The sequence below is a fragment of the Anthonomus grandis genome, chromosome 3 (assembly GCF_022605725.1).
Source record: "Anthonomus grandis grandis chromosome 3, icAntGran1.3, whole genome shotgun sequence".
NCBI lineage: Eukaryota > Metazoa > Arthropoda > Insecta > Coleoptera > Curculionidae > Anthonomus > Anthonomus grandis.
The window spans coordinates 3,724,031-3,746,379 of NC_065548.1; the positions used below are offsets into that span (position 1 = coordinate 3,724,031).

General features: G+C 33.7%; 1 protein-coding gene across 2 annotated transcripts in view; it reads right to left on the reverse strand.

The window, feature by feature from the left end:
• LOC126733864 (KAT8 regulatory NSL complex subunit 1) overlaps window positions 1-21,901 on the reverse strand; it is a 51,330-nt gene extending 29,429 nt beyond the window's left edge. For both annotated transcript variants that reach the window (XM_050437287.1, XM_050437286.1), the window contains exons 1-5: window positions 19,922-21,901; window positions 18,233-18,450; window positions 10,496-10,867; window positions 7,062-7,247; window positions 2,713-2,969 (exon numbers count right to left, since the gene is read on the reverse strand). In XM_050437287.1, coding sequence (XP_050293244.1) covers window positions 2,713-2,969; window positions 7,062-7,247; window positions 10,496-10,867; window positions 18,233-18,450; window positions 19,922-21,087 — 2,199 coding nt within the window. In that variant the 5' untranslated portion in view covers window positions 21,088-21,901. The remainder of the gene's footprint in view (window positions 1-2,712; window positions 2,970-7,061; window positions 7,248-10,495; window positions 10,868-18,232; window positions 18,451-19,921) is intronic.
• Between the last annotated feature and the right edge of the window lie 448 nt (window positions 21,902-22,349).

The window sequence follows — 22,349 nt, forward strand, 5'->3', positions numbered from 1 at the left end:
CGAACACGAGAAGGTCGTTTTATGATCAATTGACGTACTGCACTGCTAAACAGGGTGGCCTTTTTAAACCTGACACAAGATAATTTTAATTTTTATTTAATATTATCAAATTAACTTAATTTTTTGCTTTATTTTAAAGTATTTTTTTTATTTCCTGTCCAATATTTAGTTAATTTATGTTTAAAACATTATTGCAGTCGGTTTTTAGTTTATTTTTTGCTGTTAGGACAGGCAGTAGCAAAGACTCAAACGAAACATTTTTTTTTTAATTTGCCACAGAGCAGTGCATCTCCGCTTAAACGCCTTAAGAATACTGAAAGGTTTCGGGCTTCGGCGGGGTCCACTGCTTCGAGTATGTTGTCAAAACGTTGCCAGATCTACCGCGATATATAATTCCTATAGGCGAAGAATGATCATATCTGTATATAAAAGTAAAGCAACACTTTGAGAAAATGTACAAATCCCAATTTTATAATAATATTAAATGTATTGGCATCAAAGCAAGATAATGTTACGATGATTTTAATCTCATAATATAAATTAGCAATGTGTCAAAAGTATATATATAACATTTTCATTTATTCATCAATTTCGGTAAAAGCAAAGACAAAAATCGTTGTTGTGAAATTTCGAAGATTTTAGTGCTGAATTAATCATGCCAAGAGGTGTTCAAATTTCAAAAGATTTAAAGCAGAAAGTTGTGAATGCGTTTAAGTGCCCAGATAGAGTGCATGTAAAATAATTTAATCTTATAATCGAATAAGTCGAAGAAAAACGACAATATGGACCGAGAGACTTATTAAATAAAAGTTCCTCAAAAGGGAGCTCTCCGGGGACTCTTAAGAGAAGGTTGGTAGTACAAAGTTATTTAGTTTTTAAATTTAATTAAGCCTAAAGGTTTCGGGAAGAAATTGAGCATCCAGACTTGTATTTGCACATCGGCATTTACACCTGAAAGTGGACAATTGGAAAAAAGTTCTCTACATTGGTTACACAGACAGTTAAACATGGTAAATAAGATTTTTTATTTTTCCATAATAAGTTTTATCAACAGTCTTGGCAGATGTTTTCATGGATTATTTTGGATCAAATTTTATAATAACTGACAACAAAGAAATTATGAATTGGTAACGATTGTCCCTGTTACTTAAATTGTGATATATTGGGGAGCTCAATTAATCTAAAATGAATTAAACCAAATAAATATTATATTAATAAGGAAGTACTAGAAAGAGTAATCGGATATGCAAGTGCGATACCTCATTTTAGAGGCAATTAAAAATACTTTTTTAAAATGAGAAAATCCAATATGGCACCCATAAGAAAAAATTAAGTTGATGATGATCGAAAAAAAAAACGAAACGTCGAATTAATTTTTGTTTTGCGTCATGTTGTAGGACATAAAAAGTGGCAATGAAAAACTGTTTTTAGTTTTCCGATGTCTCTTTAAATAAAGTCGGTAGAAGGTAAAAACGATTTTGACAATTTTCGGATAACTCCGGAAGTATCCGGAATTTTAAAAGTTTTTAGACGTCATTTTATTAAGCTCCAAATTGCGCAACTTTGCTTCCATTTAACCGACCCTAGAGTGGGCAAACAACTGAAAAATCAAAATAAATAGTAGGAAAACAGAGGCCGTTCTAATAACAAAAAAGCATGACTGCAACATTCCAAATTTGGCAATTTCAGGCACCTGCTGTATATTTCGACAAAAAGAATAACTTCAACACGCACATTATAAAGCAAATTAATTCATGCAATGGAACCATTCATGGGCTTTACTCCTTTCTCTGCACGAGCAGTAAGCTTTCTTTGACTAATAAACTAATGGTCTATAAACAGGTTCTGCATCCTAAACTGCTTTACGCCTCAAACATTTTCTGGAAAACCACGAAGACGAACATCAGAAAGCTTCAGGTGTTTCAGAATAAGCGTTTGAGGGCGTTCACGAATGCACCCTTCTTCGTAAGGAATGTTGATCTGCACTCTCACTGCAAACTTGGAACAATACAAGAATACATAGTTAAAAACCATTCCAAGTTCAAGGAAAAAGTCAGAAGTGTAGAAAACTCCCTAATAGGAGAATTTCTCCTGAGACCAAGAGAAAACCGGCCATGGAAAGGCGTAATGTGATATTAGCCGCCGAATTCAAATATGACTAAAATAGTTCTTTTAGTATCTAAGTTGAAATCAAAGGACTTAGATCGCTCAGTCCTCCGCCCGACTCACTCAGGCTTTGTTTTTTCTGCGAGGAGTGGGGCTCGGGCTCTGGCTCCGCCCAAAGATAACTGGCAACCTTTTCCCGACGCTTAATTACTCTTCCTGATCCTGAAATAAGTTAAATATCCTTTAATCCAACCTCAGCACCCAGATGCTACAGAGAAAAGTAGTATAGGAGCCAAAAATACCATAGCACATAGTTGCAAGTGAGAAGACCGGCAAGAGCAATAACAGCTACTCCGGAAGAAACCAGTTTAACAAAGGATAACCGACCCTGTAACTCTTACGGTTTCCGAGATTCCAATGTCACCCTCGAATTTGGAACACCCTGTACAATCAAAATGGATTCTGTATCCTGTTTTAAGTTTAACCAAATAACTCTTAGTATTGTAAATTCTAGATTAGGGAGCTTTTAGTACAAGTTTGTAAACTTAGTAAATAAAGTATATTAAAAAAAAGAAAAAAAAAGGTCTAGACTAAACGATAAAGTACCTGCATATGCAACAACGGCGACCCGCCGGGAGAATCGAACGGGGCGGAGCGGGTGTGTTGGGAGACGCTGCTCGTCCCCCCACGGCCTCCTCCGTCCAACAATTGAGATCCTCCTTCCAACGTTTGTTCGACCTCCGCGTCCTCCGAGCCGGTCGCCTCCAGATTTTGCAGGTGCTGACTCAAACTGGCCAAACTTTGGCGTTTGCTTAGTTTTATCGGGCGACCCGCTTTACGCCCGCGCAGTTTCTTTTTTATCTCTGTTAAAACACGAAAACGATTAATTTGTTTATAATAAAACAACCGGGTTTAATAAGATTTAAGGGACTCGCACTCTTTTTTCTACTATCGTACGTAAAGTAATCACTTTAGGCATTCATCGATAAACTTAATTTAGTCAAATCGAGTCATCACCTTCATTATGAGTAGGATATATAATACCCCAAGTTGGACCCCGTTTAAATATTTAAAAGGGTATACAAGGACTTCAAGTAGAGGAATTAAATATAGAGGTAAATTTAAAAAGTCCTAATTTTTGTTATTAATATTTAAATAAAATGGGATTTATATGGGAGATTTTTTAAAATAAATAAAATTAAAAGCTCAAATTATAGATTTAAGTCTTAATAACATAGCATCGAAGTAACAGAATAAGAGTATATTCGATTGAACCATCAACATCGAATTATGTTGCACAAGGAATTGTTTTAGGAAATTACTCCCTGCACGGTAAATTGAAAACTCCTGGACAATCTGAAGTTAACTCAATAATATGAAGCCAAAAATAAATACTATTTTGATTAGAAGTGTTCATCTACACTTTAGTATAAGATGGTCAAAAGATATATTTATTTTATAAATTACTTATAAATGTACACTTATGTTGTTTTTTTAGTTAAAAAGCTTTTATAAAAAAGTAACCTATTTAGAATAAAAAAGTTTTAAACAAAATATAGACATTTTTAAATAATTGAAAATATACTTTTAAATGTTTACTTCATTATTTTCGAATTTACAATTAATATCATCAAATCTGCGTAGAAGTATATTTTAATTTCAAATGTATACACTATAAAATTAATAATTAAAACATCACTAATTTATACAATTAAATAAAGCAAAGATACTATTGGAGGTATCAAACACATATTCTTAAAATCTGAAGAAGGCAAATTTAAGAGTTTCCTTTTTTTTTGTGTACGTTGGTGGTGGTGCAATAAATAAATCGTACAGCCATTTTTATCATACATTTTCAAACGTCCCAATCCCGATTATATTACTTATGTACTTAAGTAAATTGTATGCCTTCCCTTATTTTATTATTGATATAATATGCCACTTTATTATCACAGTTGTTTGATTTTTTGAAAACGCTGCAGAAATATGTATTTATCTCTTCCACATTTAACAATTCAGGAGGTCTCTGAATAACTGTATTTGTAGGAACATAAACATTGAGGTCTCTTAAAGTTTGCCAAACTTTTCATTGATCCTTTTCGGTCTCATTCTCTTTTTCCTTACATATAGAAGTTTTAGTAATATTTCGAAAATTTTCTGTAAAGTTGTTTAATTTACATTTGAGCCTAGCCTTGTCCCTTTCCCTCATTAAACCTCTTATTGCATAAGTCAAAGATGGTCCATAAGGCTTAGTCACTCTAATGGACCTTAAGGGAGCATGCTTATCAAATAAATACTTTACATTATGAGTCAGATACTCAACTTTACTATCTATATCATGAAAGCAGAACAATTCTTCCCACCATACTTTAGACTATTGATATTGACATTGAATGGTACAGTTTTCAAAATATCATCAGGGCAATAAAAAATACCATTAATGAAATGTGAGTAAATCTGATCGAGTAATCCTTGCTTTAAGACTATCAATGTTAAATATTATATCGTCTATTATCTTATAATTAATATGAAAATTCTCATAAATATTAATGTCAGTCTTGAAGGCTAGGGAACGAAGAAATGCTGTTTGAATGGTTTCAATTGCTTCTACATGGTTATATAATAAAAAGGTGACCATATACAGTATTGGCCATAATAGTTGGAACTTTTGAAAATTTATTATATTTTGTGTGCCTTTTAATTAGCATTTTATTTTCTTTTATAAAGTTGTTGTACAAGAAAAACTAGTGTTAATTAATTTAAATGTTGACAAAAATTCAGCACCAGTAGCAGTTCGGAATAAAAATTGAAAAAAAGCTGGACAAAATACTTGGAACTAAATGATTTTTATTCAAAAACTACATAAAACATAACTTATTGAAACCATAATATTATAATTAATATTTGGTATGGTAACCCTTATCATTTATTACTGCCTGCATTCTTCTGGGCATTGATTCAATCAAATTTTCAATTATTTGTCTAGTCAATGTGAGTCCAGGCTTCAACAAGCTTATGAAATAGTTCATCAGCACTTTTGACTGTTCCAAATGCCCGAATTTTGCGATCCAGATGTTCCCATAAATTTTCAATCGGGTTTAAGTCTGGACTCTGGGCCGGCCACTTTAAAACTGTGATCTTTTCTTGCTCCAACCATTCTTTTACCAATTTTGACGAATGTTTTGGATCGTTATCATGCTGGAATACAAAATTTACTGGCATAGACTCAAATGTGTAAGGCTCCATTATATTTCACAAAATATCCCGATACATAAATCGATCCATTTTCCCCACAATTTTATGTATTGACCCAGTACCATACCAAGAAAAGCATCCCCATACTATCACATTACCACCTCCATGTTTAACCGTATGTCGGATAAACTTTTTCTTGAGTCTTTCACCTTTCGGTCGTCTTACATGAAGTATTCCATCACTGGAAAACAGATTGAACTTAGATTCGTCACTGAATAGCACTTTTTTCCAATCTTGTACAGTCCAGTTAAGATGATCCATTGCAAATTGTAGGCGTAACTTGCCATTTTTCTTCCGCAGCAAAGGTTTTTTAGCAGGTCTGTAGCTGTTAAGTCCACCAGAACACAATCGCCTTCTTACCGTTCTTGCAGAAATATTGGAAGGCTCATCTTCATTTAATTTTTGTAAAATTTTGGAGGATGACAAAAATTGGTCATTCTTGGGAAATATTTCAAATTCGCCTATCTACACGGGCAGTCGTGGCTTTAGGTCTTCCAGTGCTTTTACCTGGTACCACATTTCCAAATATATGGATATTTCTTAATTATCCGTGACACGGTGTTCTTAGGAACGTTTGGTCTTTGAGCAATATTACGCTGCCTAACACCCTGATTGTAAAAATCTAAAATTTTAAATTTTTAAAAGTTCCAACTTTTATGGCCAATACTGTAGGTGAGACATATTCAAGCCCAGACCAAACAATTGAATAGTAGAGCATCTTGAAACAATAGACAGACAATTTACTAGAGTAACGCACAACAAAACCAACATTACATATACCCTTATTGCCAATCTAATCATAATATGCTGGGATATGTTGAACATGTGTTTTCTACATGGTGTGCTCAATTCTTGTATAGATTGTCCTGAGATTCTGGGCAACATAAACTTTAATGTTGCGACCAGGCAAAATCGTCACACTTGCATCTTCAATATCCCCTTCCATTCAACAAATTATGGGCAAAATGAGTCCCTTACAAGGATTTTGCATATATAAGGCAAATAACTTAACTTTAGAGAATAAGTGTTGCCTTTTTGATTCATTCCTTTGCCATCTTAGGTGTATATTGAAAAATAACAATACAATAAGAAGTGTGATTTTTGCCCTCTTCTTTTAATCTAGGTATTTTAATATTTTATTTAAATTTAAGTGTGTATGTGATGTTTTAGGATTTTAAATGTACTTGTATGTATATGGATATGTGTATTTATGATTTTAGTCTAGATATAAGCTAGCTATTTTTGATAACTTTGTATTGTAAATGGATGAACGGCAGATGAATAAATAAATAAATAATGAGGCACAAACGTCAGTCAATTTCCTGTCCAGTAACACACCCAAGTCTCTAACAGTAGTAGCGAGATCGACCAAAAGAGATGCTCAAGCATTTTTTAATATTAAGCTCCAAACCATTATTTCCTGACCATAAAAAAACACTATTCACATCATATTTAAATCCCGGAGTTTTCATTGGCATTTATTATCTTTCGGGTTTCCTAAAAGATTTCGTAACTTAGCCGAACTTTGATAGACCACTCTTAGATCTATAGGACCATATGGTATTGCAACGAAAGTTTGCTTAGTTTCATCTTTTTGAAATGTGGTAGAGTTTTTAAGATTAACTTTAAACCTATGTAAGAGTTTTGGTTAGTGGTAAAACTGTCTGGTAATTTGAGAATATTAAGAGACAAAAACTTACTCTCAGACAAGACAGACTTGAGCCTATTATACTTCTTCCTATGCTCCAACTTCTTAGAGGCGTGCTCGTACGAGCCCATCTCCTTCTCCGTCTTATGAAGCACCTTGGTGGTCTTCATTTTCAAACTCCTCTGCTGCCATTCGGGCATTTTCATTATAGCCTCCAGATGCAAAGCCTGCGAAGTATCTAAAAAAAAAAAAAAAACAAATTTCAATTTTCTTGTTTTTAGAAAACGCCACGACGCACAGTGTGGCTTTTTACCATTCTAGCTTGCATCACCAAACACATTTTTTGTGTTAGATATAAACTTGCAATTTTGTTGCAATTTAAAGAAAAAAAGAATTAAATTTAGATAGCAGATAAGAAACTCAAATGCTTTTTTTGTTAAATTGTTTTAACGCTTTTAATTTTATTTATATCGGTGTCTATTCGCACATACTATGAAATTTTTAAAATTTCTCGGGTAGTACTTTGTGTTATAGTTTGACCATCGGATCTGTGTCTACGAAAAGAATGCGGGCGAAATTTTGAAGCGTTGTCACGTCTTACTGCAAAAATGAAATAGTATTGAATAAAAAGTAAATATAATGGTAAAATTAAGCTATTTATTCATAAAAAAGATAATAAATAATGTAATGCAGTTTTAACCATACTTGTTAGTTCTATTTGCTATTTAAAACTAATGTTTTGCATATTATAAAATCCAATATTGACCAACATTTATCCGAAATTCCTAATAAAACTTACAAAGCCGGCAACGTCGTGCTTTCGCGGAAGCATCTCGCTATTTGGGGACAGGTGATTGGTTGATGACATCGCGGCCATTAATTTATTATTTTTATGCGGCTCTCTGTCTTTCTCTATCTTATTGGATCGCATCGTACCAGGTTTTGTGTAATTTTTGTAATAATATCGATTTCTTGCGGATTCAGTGGCGGCGGCGTATGTTAATACTTTTGAGCTATTAAACTATTTTTACTGTTGTATTTTTAGGTACCTACTTAATTTATGACCTATGACTTTTGAGTGGTGTAGCATAGTTTAGTATATTTGTTATTATTGTTGTTGCTGTTTTGTTTCTTTGTTGTTAAAGTTCATAATTTTAAACAGTTTTTATGTTATTTACGTTAAAATGAATAACTTTATTCATAGAAAGACAATTCATAGCCAGGCAAGGAAAGGGATTGCGAATGTTTATAGGTAAGTAAAATGATAATAAGAGAATTATAAAGCCTAAGCACAGTTATGAAAAAAAAAACATTAAAATAAAATCATAATTTATGCGACACTAAATTTCAAAAATTATGTACCTAATGTTGTAATAAATAAAAATCATATTCAATGAAATAAAACCAAGCTCGATTGCTTTACAAACAAAAAAGATTTAAAGTTAATGTTGGTTATTTTGAATATAAAATGTCTATAAATATAAGTAATATGAATCGGAATGACGACTAAAAAAAATCGAATATCAGGATTATATACTTTTTGTACAAATTTTTAGGGTTTGCGATGAAGAAGCTACTAATAACTTCGTTAATCTACCAGTAAAGTGCAAACTTGAAAGAGTATCTCAATATACTGGCGTAAGCATTTCAATGGTAAAAAAAATTCACAAAGAGGATGAAGAAAGAATGCGGACGGACCCCAACAAAATGCTTTCTAGTCCCGGCAAAAAAAGATCGCGAATGACGAAGGTGGAACAAGACGAAAACTTTCATTTTCAAAAAGTTAGACACCTAATAAATCGATTTTATATGGAGTTTAAAGTTGTGCCCACTACCAGAAAGCTGTTGCAAAAATTGCCAGAAGAAGAAAATTTTCCTTATGGCCGAGAAACTCCTAGAAACTTATTAAAGGAAAATGGCTTTTATTGGGAAAGTGTCAGAATAAAAAAAAAATGTTAATGGAGCGACCCAATATTTTATCTTTAATAACATGATTTCTTAGATACTTTAAGGTTTTACCAATAACATGTTTAAGGTATAAATACCTAAGAGAAATAAAAAAACACCGAGCCGAAGGTCGCAATATTGTCTATTTAGATGAAACTTGGATAGACAATGACCTAACGTTTAAAAAATGCTGGCAGAGTGAGACTGTTACTGGAGTGGTTAGCAATCTTCAACAGGTACAACTTGATTATACTTATTTAAATAATAATTTAAATTATACATATTATGTAGTAAATTCAATGGTTAAACAGCATAATTCGGATTATCTGCCGTGCTCTTTCCCTTGCGATATCCAGGCATCGGAGTACGGCACTCTTATTTTAAGTGAATAAACTAAGTAGGTGTATTACAAATTTTGTGTTTTCTTTACTTTTCTTTTATCTCAAACTTCCCTAATCTTGTCTGTCAGGCGTAATCGAGGTGGGTTACGAAAATATACGAACCATATGTACATATATCATATCTAAAGCATTTTTTTATTACATATTTACAAATAAAATATTTTAGAAGACCTTAATTTCCAAATTAATATCTTACCTACAAATACCTATTTTAAAATTAAAACCAAACCATATTTTTTAATATTTAATACATTCAAATCTGTATAATCGGTTTATAAAATTTCGCACGTCACTGGCCATTTCATGAATGAAATGAGGCGGGTCTAGTCTACAACGACGTTCCCCGCACCGACACCGCTTAGCTACAGATTGGTTGGGCAGACTTTAGTAATTATTGTGTTATTTAGAGAGAAACAAAAGTTTTAGTCTTTGTGCTTCTTCTTTTTCAGGATTCGTTCAGATTCGGTTTCAAATCTTTATAGATATTTAGTCTACTACATTTAGACTTGAACTCTTTGAAGTTTGGTAGGAAGGAACGGATATTTCAAACAAAAACCAGTCGGTTGTAAATTATGTGTTAAATACTTTAAATTTTAAAAACGATGAGGAATCTGGCAATGAAAAAATTATTACTCTTAACAGCAAATTAAGCCAAAAGTCGAAGAGCTGTGACCGTTCTAAAAATAAAATTGTTATTAAGTACAGGGTTAATAACAAAGGTTGGCTTAGATGAAAAATATTGATTTTACGTGTAACGAAGAGACTCAGGAACCAGAAAAAAAGAAAGGACGACCATCAAATTACATTTTACGGACGTGCCCGTTTGGTTTTACCTGAACCGAAAATTTGCTAATTTTGCAATTACATTTAATTGAATAATTCAAGATTCGCTTATTAAAATTTTTTGAAACTTTGCACGAGGGTTTGCCAGATTGGTCTCTTCAAAAAGTTATTCCTAAATTTTTTCTATCAAATGTACAGGGAAGCCAATAATTGACCCCCTTAAAATTTACATGGGATTTCCTATGTTCCGCTCGGCGACGCACCACCCGGTATATCGCGATAGATTTATTACCAGTTAGATTGTGAAAAAGCCACATTGTGCGACGACGGTTCGATTCTTCGCCGAATATCTTACCTTCGAACAACGACAACACCGGATGATAAGCCGGATCCAACAAGGCGACCTTCTCGGATTTCCCCAGGGTTTCAGGTGAATCCCGGGGATGAGTGGGATCCACCCGGCCCGTACAAAGGGCGCAGGGCGCATTCGGTATCACGCAGTTGCAACGGACCGTGCTCGGTCGCGCCGCCTTTTTCGATACCGCGTGCAAACCGGCGATTTGTAACAGTCGTCGCTTCCTAAATCCGGTCAACGGTCTGGTTCTGGCACAATATTGACAGTCGTCCGGTTCCGGATGTTTTTGGGGACTTGAGGCGCCCGGCAGCTGACCCACGTAACCGTTGATCGCTGTCGACGCGTCGGTGGAGATCGGAGAAACGCCGTAGTCTAAAATTCAAATTCAAAAATTTATTTTTATTTATTTATTTATTAATGACGGGATACCCCATTATAAAGACAAAGAACGTTATTGGTGCTCACACAAAAGCTTACACAAGTCAATGAATTACATATTAGCCAAAAACAAATGCACACTTACACAAGCTTAAATCCAATGTGCATAGTTTGAAAAGTTTTGTGAATAGTTTGATACTAAAAAAACTCTTAGCCACAATATATTTTTTTAACACTACTTTAAACTTATTGAGAGGCAACATTCTAATTTGAAGTGGAAACTTATTATAAAACATGGGGGCCATAAAAAGATACCCCCGTTTGTATGCGATGAATTCTATACAATTCTGTATAAATATTACTGTTGTTTCTAGTGAAATGTGAACGTACATCAGGTTTCATAGTTATTGATATTGGCCCTGACATGCGATAGACAAGAGTAGATATATAAACAGGGCACAGTTAAAATATTGAGTCTTGAGAAATGCATTCTACATTCGAGAAAATACGGCCGACATTGGTTGCATGCCCCCAAACTAGAATTCCATAGGAGATTCTTGAATGGATACCCCCAAAGTAAACAGACGGTGCAACTTTAAGAGACACTCTCTGCATCAAGCTCCAAAGTGCAATAATGCCAGAGGCGATTCCAGGGCATCAAGAAGTTTGGAATCAATTTTGACCCCAAGAAAGATAACCGAAGCATTGCCAGCATTAGCCAAATCTAAATTGCGAGTAGATATGTACAGTTGTTGGTTTTTATCTGCATTTATATTTAATTGGTTTGAATAAAACCAATCTGAAAACCTTCGATTGTGTATGCCTTTTTTATTAAGGTTGTGTAGTCGGCAAAGAGAATAAGATCAGCACTAGGATCACTGCGTTCGAGAACACTAATGTATTTCAAAAAAAGCAGAGATCCCAGCACCGATCCTTGAGGATCCCTAAATTTTAATTCTGCAAAATCAGATTGTGAGCCATTCAAATTAATCACTTGAGATCTACCAGAGAGATAGGATTTTATTAATTTTATACTATAGTTCGAACAATTATAATATCTTAATTTCATTGCAAGAGTTTTAAAGGAGACACAATCAAAAGCCTTGCTCAAATCGCAACATGTTGCTCCAGTGAATTCTTCTTTTTTTAAGACAATCATTTATTATTTCTATAAATTAGATTAATTGCCATTGTTGTTGATTTAGCACTTCTAAAACCAAACTGTTTATTACTAAAAAACCATTGGATTCAAAGAAGAGAATAGTAATTCTAGATTTTAGGACTTTTTCAAAGACTATTGATATAGGTCTATAGTTTGTCAGGTCATTGCAAGGGCCTTTTTTATAAATAGGTATAACTCTAGAGATTTTAAGGACAGTAGGAAGAACGAAGTCACTTATACACAAATTAAGAAGCTTTACTACTGGATATATAATGATACTCACAATATGTTTAATCAACTTAGTATTCATTCCATAAAAATCACGACTGTTTCACACTGACTGAACGATGGGGTAAAATGTTTCGCAAAAGATCGGAAAATTAACCTTTAAGTTTTATGAATTTATTACCATTGATAACCCTTAGAATAATTTACTGTGCACTTGTTGAGTCTGTAATTTCTTATGGGATTCTAGTTTGGGGTAATGCAAGACCTACAGTAATTTCCCAATTACAAGCTGTACAAATGTCGATATTTAAAATAATGCTTTTTAAAAGCAAAAGGTGCCCATCTGAACTGCTGTTTAGAGAAAGTAGTTTATTAATTATTAACCAATTAATATTTTTTATATTATTAAATATAACGGAAAGCGATAGTTTGATTTATGCTGAAATCAAATTACTATAAAGAAAAGTTGAGCTATTTCAAAAACATAAGAAATGCCGCACAACAAAAGGTGGCTCTGCAGAATCCCAAGCATGCTCTCTGTCAGAATCATATTATTGTTTGGGGCTAAAAATATTTAATGATATCCCAATTAATATTAAGACCAATAAATATTATAAAGTAAAAAAAGAGATACATAAATGGATAATTAATAATAATTATACAATATCTTATTTAATATAAATAATAGAAAATATAATATCTAGTTATGACTAGAAAGAAGTATATTTTATTTATTTTTTGTTTGATTTATAAATGATAATTATTATTAACTAAACTCAATTAGTTAAGATAATAACTTGAATGTTTAAAGGTGCGCACACAGTATTTTTAATACCATTGCACATCGAGTGGTTAGCAAAAACACAGGGTATTAATATTAAAAAATCAGTTAACAATATAATAATTTTAGCATTCTCAAAGCTAATTTAAAGTTATTCAAGATAAATAATAATCCAAAAACCCAAAACTAATCCTCTGTACTAAAAAAAAAACAAATCAAATCACAAAAATATGTAATATATAAACCGAGATATATACTTAAAAGGTTCAAATCATTAAAACTAAATAACAGAATTGACCAATTGCTTCTTAAATAAATTCACTGACAGGCCAAATACTTCAATGTTGCGCAACTATACGAAGAATGATGTTGTTGTTGTTTGTCTTGATTTTTCTTGTACACTGTCATCTTTTTCCCAAATAAAATCCTTGCTATCAATGGGCAGGATAACTAATGTAATTGTTTGTATTAAATGCGATTTTAATAAGTGCTCAAAAAGCAGATATTACAATACAATTCATTTTATGAATTCTTTCATCTGTAACCGTAACTTTTCTGTGAGAATAATTACTGATGTCAGACAAAATTTTAGGTACCGTCACTCTGCCAAATCTGTGTACAAACTTTTACCTTTATATGTTAAAAATACTTTTCTGTCATCCAAATTAGTATTAGCAATAGTGGGATAATCAGCGATACACCCTTGATCGAAGGTAGGTCTTCGGTTACGCCTCAACTAGACCAATCTATAGACACCCTTGCTATTGGATCTTCTTTTTTAATAGAAACTCCCACCATAATCAAGTTGCCCTAGCATTTCTAAATGTTCAATCTGTGCGTTCAAGAGTTAGCGAATTGGAACTATTTTTAGAATCGGTTAACTTTCCTAGTGTGTTAATTCTTGTTGAACGCTGGTTGAGGTCTGACGAGCCTATTGATATCCCTGGTTATGTACTAATTTTCAAATTTTCACACAAGCAATATACACTTGGTGGTACTCTTATTATGTTAGAGAAAGCTTTTTTAACTAAATTTGTGTCTATTACTATTGACAGATTTGATCATCTATTGATTGAAAAGGTGTGCGAGTTTTCTATTGTATTTAGCAGTAAGTTAAATTTGTATAGTTTAGGATTGTATCGATCTCCATCTGGTAATTTAGATTTGTTTTTAGAAAAGTTGGAGATCCTCTTAAGTGAAATTTCGGTTAATGCGATGTTGATTCTGACTGGCGATCTTAATGTAAATTTTTTAGACAAATCTAATGGATCAAATCATTTAATTTTAAGATGCACGTGGATCAGCCAACCCAGATTTCAGCATTTTCTTCCTCACTGATAGATTACTTCTGTACGAATTTTAACCAACACGAAAATCAGTGTACAACAATCAATGACGGTTTGTCTGACCATGAGGCAATAGTGGGATTAGTAAAGCTTAATAGTGCAGCTAATGAGAATAAGTTTAGACGCGGTAGACTTTATACTAGAGCTAATTTCCGCAAATTCTCTTTGCTTTGCAATATGTCAAGTTGGAATAATGTATTGACTACTGTTAACCCACTGCATAGCTTTCATCAAATAGTATTAACACAATTTTAACACTGCTTTTCCTGTTGTCAATATTAAAAAACAAAATAGAAAACCTTGGTATACTAAGGGTTTACAAGTATCTGGGAAAAAATATGCGCTCCCTTTTTTACATTAGGAAATACGCTATGAACAATGCAACATTTTTAAATTATTATAACAGATACCGCAAGATTTACAGAAACTCAATCAAAATGGCTAAGTGGACGTACTTTCAAAGGAGGATAAATAATTCCTCCAACAGAGCAAAAGAGTCTTGGAAGATTTTAAATGAGCTAAGGGGCAAAAATAATGTCTTGGTTATTCCAAGTACCTTAGATTCCAATGTCCTCAATTCCTTCTACTGTGATATTGCTAGTAACCTTGCAGCCAATCTCTCACAAAAAATAGATGCCAGGAGCTATCTCAGCAATATGGTAGTAGCCGAATCTTTCTTTTTTGCCCCCACAAGTAGTGTAGAAGAGCTTAAACAGTTAATGGTTAATATTAAGAATAAGAAGAGTTGATCAGGTTGGGATGAAATATTTTCTGCTTTACCTCTTATTGCTTTGCAAGTCTTGGCCGAGTCGATTAACTTTTCATTTATGTCTGGAGTTTTCCCAGAGTGCTTAAAAAGAACAATGATTGTTCCTCTCTACAAGGGTGGCGATCGCGACTGTCCTAACTTTAGACCTATAGCGTTATTGCCTACTTTAGCCAAGATAGTGGAACGGCTCATTAAGGTGAGAATGGTTTCATTTTTAAATAGGTTTGGCCTATTGAGTCATCAGCAGTTTGGCTTTCGTGAGTCTGTGAGCACAAATGATGCTATCTTTAGCTCTCTAGAGCACCAGTACAACCGACTGAATGTTGGTGAAGTTGCAGCAGCGGTATTCTGTGCCTTGTCCAAGGCATTTGACTGCGTGAGTCACAGAGTGCTGCTGATGAAACTGGAGCTCTATGGTTTCAGAGGAACTGCCCTTGAGTGGTTTCGTTCCTACTTATCAGATCGTGTCCAGGCTGTCAAATTTAATGGTGGTATCTCTAAGGAACTTAATATAAATGTGGGTGTTCCGCAAGGATCAGTACTTGGTCCTTTACTTTTTCTCATTTATGTAAACGATCTGCCACAACTGCAGGTAACTGGCAAATTTACATTGTTTGCCGATGATACCACCATTCTCTGGCACGACTCTAATGTTTCTCAAATGGAGGCCAATATACGTGCAGATTTGTTAAAAATAAAAGACTGGTGTGATGCTTAATTTTTTGACATTTGATGTTTCCAAAACAAATATCCTTAATTTTAAATGTAATACAAAAAATATAGTAGCCAATTAAATAATGAAGCCTGCCATCACCATGCCACCTTTCAGTAAGTTTTTGGGTCTTTCCATAGACAAGTTCCCTAAATTTGAAGACCATATGGTGAATGTATGTAGAAAAATCTCATCAGGCTGCTACGCCCTAAGGGTTATTGCCACCAGTCTTAATTTCTGCATCGCCAGATCTGCATACTTCGCGATTATCGAGTCGCACCTTCGATATGGAATTTGCTTTTGGGGTTCATGTTCAAATTCACTTTTTAATTCAGTGTTTGTACTCCAAAAAAGGGTCATTAGATATCTATGTGGGGCCAAGCCTCGTGACTCATGTCGCCCGCTTTTTGTAAGTCATAATATTTTAACCCTGTGTTGTATTTTTATTTTGGAAACAGTTTGCTTAGTTTTTAGAAAATATAAACAGGAACTCCATTTAGGAAGCCACTATAATACGCGACAAAATTATTTGTTGAGGCTACCCATTCCTCATTTTGAACTTGTCCGTAGCTCTATCATATATGGAGGTAGAAAGCTGTTTAATAAACTTCCACTATAATACACAGAAATAAGACAACTTAAGACTGAAAAAAGCCTACGTACAAGGACGAAAATATTTCTTGCTAGTAAAGCGTACTATAGTTTAGGTGAATTTTTTAATGATTAGCATTTAAGTATTTTTTAAAGTTTTATATAATTTTATTTTATTTTAAATTAGTTTCTCGTTTTTATTCCTTTAATGTACAGTCTATTGGCTTTGTCTACAACTTCTATGTTTATATTGACAATAAAGCATTTTTGAGTTTGAGAGTTTGAACTATTTATGAGTTTACAGTAATGATCTATGAGACAATTTTGACCATAGTTATAGTATGATGAAATTGAAATCCATCTCTTCTAATCCTAGCTAGTAAATCTAAGTTTATGCACTACATAGATGTATGCGGCGCAAGTTGCTACAATCTATGTAACCATTAAGGGTGTTCTATTTCAGTTTAACTGAAAGTTTAATAGTTTAATTTCTCCATCATTGTAAAAAAAGCATTGGGTTTTCTTATCCTCAATAGTAAGCACTTCAAAATTGCTACAATAGTAAGATTATAAAATGCAATAGTTAGACCTCACCTTGAATATGCCTCTCAAATATAATCTGTGCATATAAATCAAATAGAGAAAGACCAAAAAAGGTTTCTGCGCTTTCTTATGTTTTGAATAATAACTCTTATCCATACAAAGTGTCTTATAAAAGTATGCTAATTTTCATTTAAAACTCTTTAAGATAGAAGAAAGATACAAGCTGTGGTATTTTTTATACAATATATTAAATAACTTTAACTTGGTCAATTATATTCTACTAAATGTACCAAAATTTAATCTTAGGCTTCCAAATGATCAAAAATTCTTTAAGGTTGATCCAAATAACAACTTATCCCCATTCAACCGAATGATGACTGTTGCAAGTTTTTACTGAAGCTAAGATAGACATTTTGAGTAGGTACTTCTTTAAAAGATTTGAAAGTTTTACTGTGATTTTCCATTTAACTATTATATTTGAGCTGGGAATACTATACCAGGTTAAGACCCCTTTTATGATTGTTCTTGTTGCATTTTATCTCTGTTAATTATTTTTAGGTTTTATATTTCTCGGATATTTTCTTTAGAGAAGCTAGATTGTTGCAAGTAAATCAAATTTACTTCAAAGCAGTAAGAATCCATACTATTTGCATTTCATATCTCACAATCAGAACACTAGACAAGCTTTAAATAAGAATGTAACTATCCCAAATACCACAAAAACTAAATGTCAAAAAACTTTAACATATACCTCAGCAAAAATCTATAATCAACTTCCTGTAAACTCAGAAATAAACCCTATAACAAAATTAAAAGTAGAATCCACGACTGGATATTAGATGATAACGTCACTTGGTTAGTATGATACACATAGTACTGTTTATTTTTCTTCATGTTTTTTTCCCTTAATTTAATTTTATTTTTTGAATCACTTTTGTTTATATACTATTTTCTTAAAAATTGTTTTTATTTTAATTAATTAATTTGGATAGACAGGAAATGCACACACACAGTATTTTTAAAATACCATTGTGCATTGGGTATTCTTAGCGGTTAAGCAGTTGTTATTTTGTAATGTTATAATGTATGAATGTATCTGCTGAATATATATTATTATATTCTATTCTTATTATAATTTATTTATTATCTTCTGTTTTAAACTTAAGGCTTAATTAATCAGTAACAAAAAACAAAAATATTTTTTTCAAAGCACTTTTACTTCCTTACCATGATGTCCAGCAATTTCAGACTCAGATTGAACAGGTGGGGAACGGACAATGACCTCCCCCAATTTGACAGCACCCTTGGCAGCCCTTATCTTCTTGTGTAGTTCCGTATGTTGCCTGATCCTGTACTCTAAATCGGAAATCTGAGACTGGATCCATGTCCATCGGGAGGCTATGGCTGCTCGGTCTGTTGAATATTTCCAGAGTGCCCTTTTTTGACTGAAATATAACATTTTAGTTAAACGACACCTATTAGTTGATGTATTATAGGCATTTAAAAATATCACAGATAAATATTGTTTTGATAAACAGGTTTTGAGACATGTTGAGTCACTATCAAAAAAACAACAAAAATAATCAATAATCAACCATAAGTTTTGGGAAGCAAGTCAAGGCTGGTCAGTCTAAGATAAACAGGGAAATAAAATCAAATTTGACTGTTTCTTGGATCACTGGATCATTACCTCGAGCAATTGCCACCTTTTTATTTATTGTTAGGTATCTAAAAAATTATGAAATTTGTAGGAGATATTGGGAGGAAAATCCATGCATTATATTAGTCAATTTATTGATAGTTCTATTGTATTATAATTATCAAAGTGATACATTTTGTGAAAAAATTATATGTAGTATATAGGTTATTAAAATTTGTTATATTGTAAAAAATAGATATATATATTAAAGTAATTAGATACCCTTATACACACACAGAGCTATGCTCCATTTTGTATAATGTGAAGTTAGTAAAAATCAAATCAGAAAACTTTTATTTGCTTCAATTACAAGTTTACAGCATTAGCATTATCAAAAAGAAAAAAAAAATAAGAAACTAATTGAACAGGCCTATAATATTAATCTATAAAAATAAATATTAACACAATTAATGAATATTGGAAGATAGGTTTAAGCAAAGCAATTTCTTTAAAAATTATTAAATTTTCAGTGGTTTATCCATAAATTTTTGTCATGTGTAAGAACACATTAATATTAATGTTCGGTATTCTTATTTTAAATTTTCTCAACTGCATAAGGTTAATGCTGTCTGGAAGAAGATTATGTAATTTAATAGAAGTAATTACAAAAGTACTATGTGCTTTATTTAAGCGATGTTGAGCCTAAACTATTAAAAACTTGGTTTTTCGCAAATAGCAAACTTTCAAATTAAAAAATTCAAACACTACCATAGTATGTAAGGGAGCTAGAGTCTAATCAGGCCTTTTATCCATTTAAGGACTATCTCCAAAATGATTTTTTCTTTGACCTATACATTTGGTTTTAAAGCTGTTTGTTGGCATCATTATATTGTTGTTGTAAGTGCCTGTCATAATTTTATGCAGATTACCTGCAGATATCAAAGAGATTCATAATAAAAAGCTCTTTCAACAAAATGTAAAAGGATTGATTGAAGGCTACTATAAAATGAAGAGAGTTTTTAGCAGAGAGACTTTAAATGTAGGTACTATTTTTTTAGCATGCTTTAATATTGTAATTTATTTATTTGTATTATATGTTAAATCTAGTTTTATTGTATTCTTTCTATATTATGGTTTGTTCATTTTTGTGTGTTTTTTTTACAGCTTTGTCAACAAGATTTCTTATGACAATAAAGCTTTATTGATTGATTGATTGATTTAATTCAATATATGTAAGTGTTTCTATAATTAACCTAAATAAGATATGAATATCTTACATGCTTAGATACTGCTGGTGTGGATTGTTATAAGTCTGAGATTCATCACAGCTCTCTCCTCCGGAACTACTCTCTGTTGCCTCCGAATCGACCTCATGCTGCACCACCCGAAGCTGAACCTGCAGCTGATCACTCACCCTCTTCAGCTCCTGCTTATGTTCCGCCGACCAGTGGGGAATTGTTACTTGCCCGCCCGAACTGCTCCTAAACATTGCCGGCTCGATTGAGCCAGAGCCAAAATATTTTGGGATATTCTTTTGCCTTGCCGAGTTGTTTGCTTGGAGAACTTTGGCCATTTCCAGTTTCCTGGCAAGGACTTTGGCCGACGAGGCGGAGAGGGGTTTCAGTTTATCCGTGAGGTCACAATATTGGTTTAAACCGAAAGATTTCGAGTTGTCTTGATCTTTGGGTTTTTTAATGGACCTGTGCACTTGTTCGAATACACCTACGACTTCTCCACTGATGTGTTGCCCGATGTGTTTCGATTGGAGCTTAAAACATCTTCTCCTGAGAAAGTCTAACCTCCTTTCAATCCTGGAATGTCTGCTTTCTAAGTCAGAGAGTAGAGCTGCCGCCTGGTTTTCTTTGATTTTTTGAGCAGTGTCTAGATCATCTGACTGTTCATCAATAGAGATATTCATCATGTTATCAACATGGTCTAAGAGATCCTTATCGATGTTCAAATCGAGATCAGTGAGGTCACTCGAAGAGTTATTTAATTGGTCAGTACTGCCAATGGATTTAATAACTTGTTGCATAATGTCCTCGACATTTGCCTCAAGCAAATTGTCCTCTTCTCCGGAACTTTTAGACTTGTTCAGACTAGTCCCTAATAATTCATTCTTTTGGAGGCCCATGGTATCGTCTCGGTCACCCATAGGTGATGAACTCATATTAAGCTGGGAGCCTCCGTTGAACTTGGCCAAATAATCGTAGGAAATGCTTAAATCATCGGTGTTTAGTGGACTAGGTGGTTCACAAGTTGGTTTTTTCACGGCGGTAGGCGAGAATTTGTTTACGTCGAAAGTGTTTATTGGCGACGCCGGTTCCAGGTGACCACTTATCGAGGGCAAATTAAAATTTTTCGAGGCTTGGACCGCGTCCGTTAGGGCTGGGGCCATGACATCCGATTCGGGACACCTCACCGAGGCCGTACGCAATCCCATTCATCCAGTTTTTTTCACAATACGTAACATTATTTTATATTAAATAAGTCACCGATAAAAAATGGCACTTTGATCAATAATAAAACACACTGAATCACTCACGCTTGCCGGCATATGAAAACATAAAAGTTTTAAAGGGCGGCAATGATGGTCGGCTCTAGCGCGCATAATGTTCGTTTAATAACTGGGAAACTGACTGGTTTATCGCCTTTTGATGGTACGGCCACATTTTCACTATTATATCAATTAGGTACAACACGTAACGAGTTTAGTATTTTTAAAGAGAACACTCCCACGTGACGAGGCGAATCTTACGAAACGCAAAAAACGAGAACCGCCGCTGCTGCTGCTGCTGCTTTGGCTGGGTTATAGCGGAAATATCGGCGTACAAAAGGACGACACGAAAAACGTTGCGCCACTTTAATTAACGTTGTCTCACCGTTTAAAACGGCCCGAAATACGGACGATTCTTCGCGTTGTTTATGCGTAATTTGTTTGAACAGATGAAAACAAGAGCCCTCGCGACCGCTTCCGATTTATTTTATACCGAACAATGGCGACTTCCTAAAAACACGGCAAAAGCAACAACGCACTCGTCGACGACGACTCGTCCATCTTTTGGCTTTTTACACATTGAATGAGAGTGGCGGCGCGCGACGATTCCTTCGTCCCGCTTATTTCGTTAATAATTGACGGTCGGGCATTTTATTTACGCCTCCCGGTTTTCTTTTCCTGGCATTTTTTTCGCTTTTTTTTAATACTTTTCGCATTTTCCTTAATTTTTCATCATGAATCATGAACATTATCGAGACAAGACTGACAAAGTGACAAGTGACGTCACCGTTGCAACGCTACCGCGATTATTTGTTTGTCGTGGTTTTGGATGCACGTCGTTTGCCCGTTTCTGTTTCTGTCTTTTATGTTAGGCGGAGAAGAAGAGGGAAAATCTGACAGGTTTGACAGTTCTTAAGTTGGGGAAATATAGGGCACTTTTCAGAATTCACCATTAATCCACCGGTTAAATTAACCGAAAATTGAGCAGCATCAAATTTACAAAAACTAAACCGCTAAATACAAAATTAGGTTAGAAATCTTAGGAAGAATCTGTTTGACCGAGATTCCACCGTAAAATCCAGGTTAATCCGATGCCTCGTCGGTCGCAACCAGCTGTTTTACCGGTTAATTTTGAAACGTGTTTTTTTTGTACCGGGTTAATTATGAAACGCCTCGGTTACTGCTTGAAAGATAATCATAATAATTTA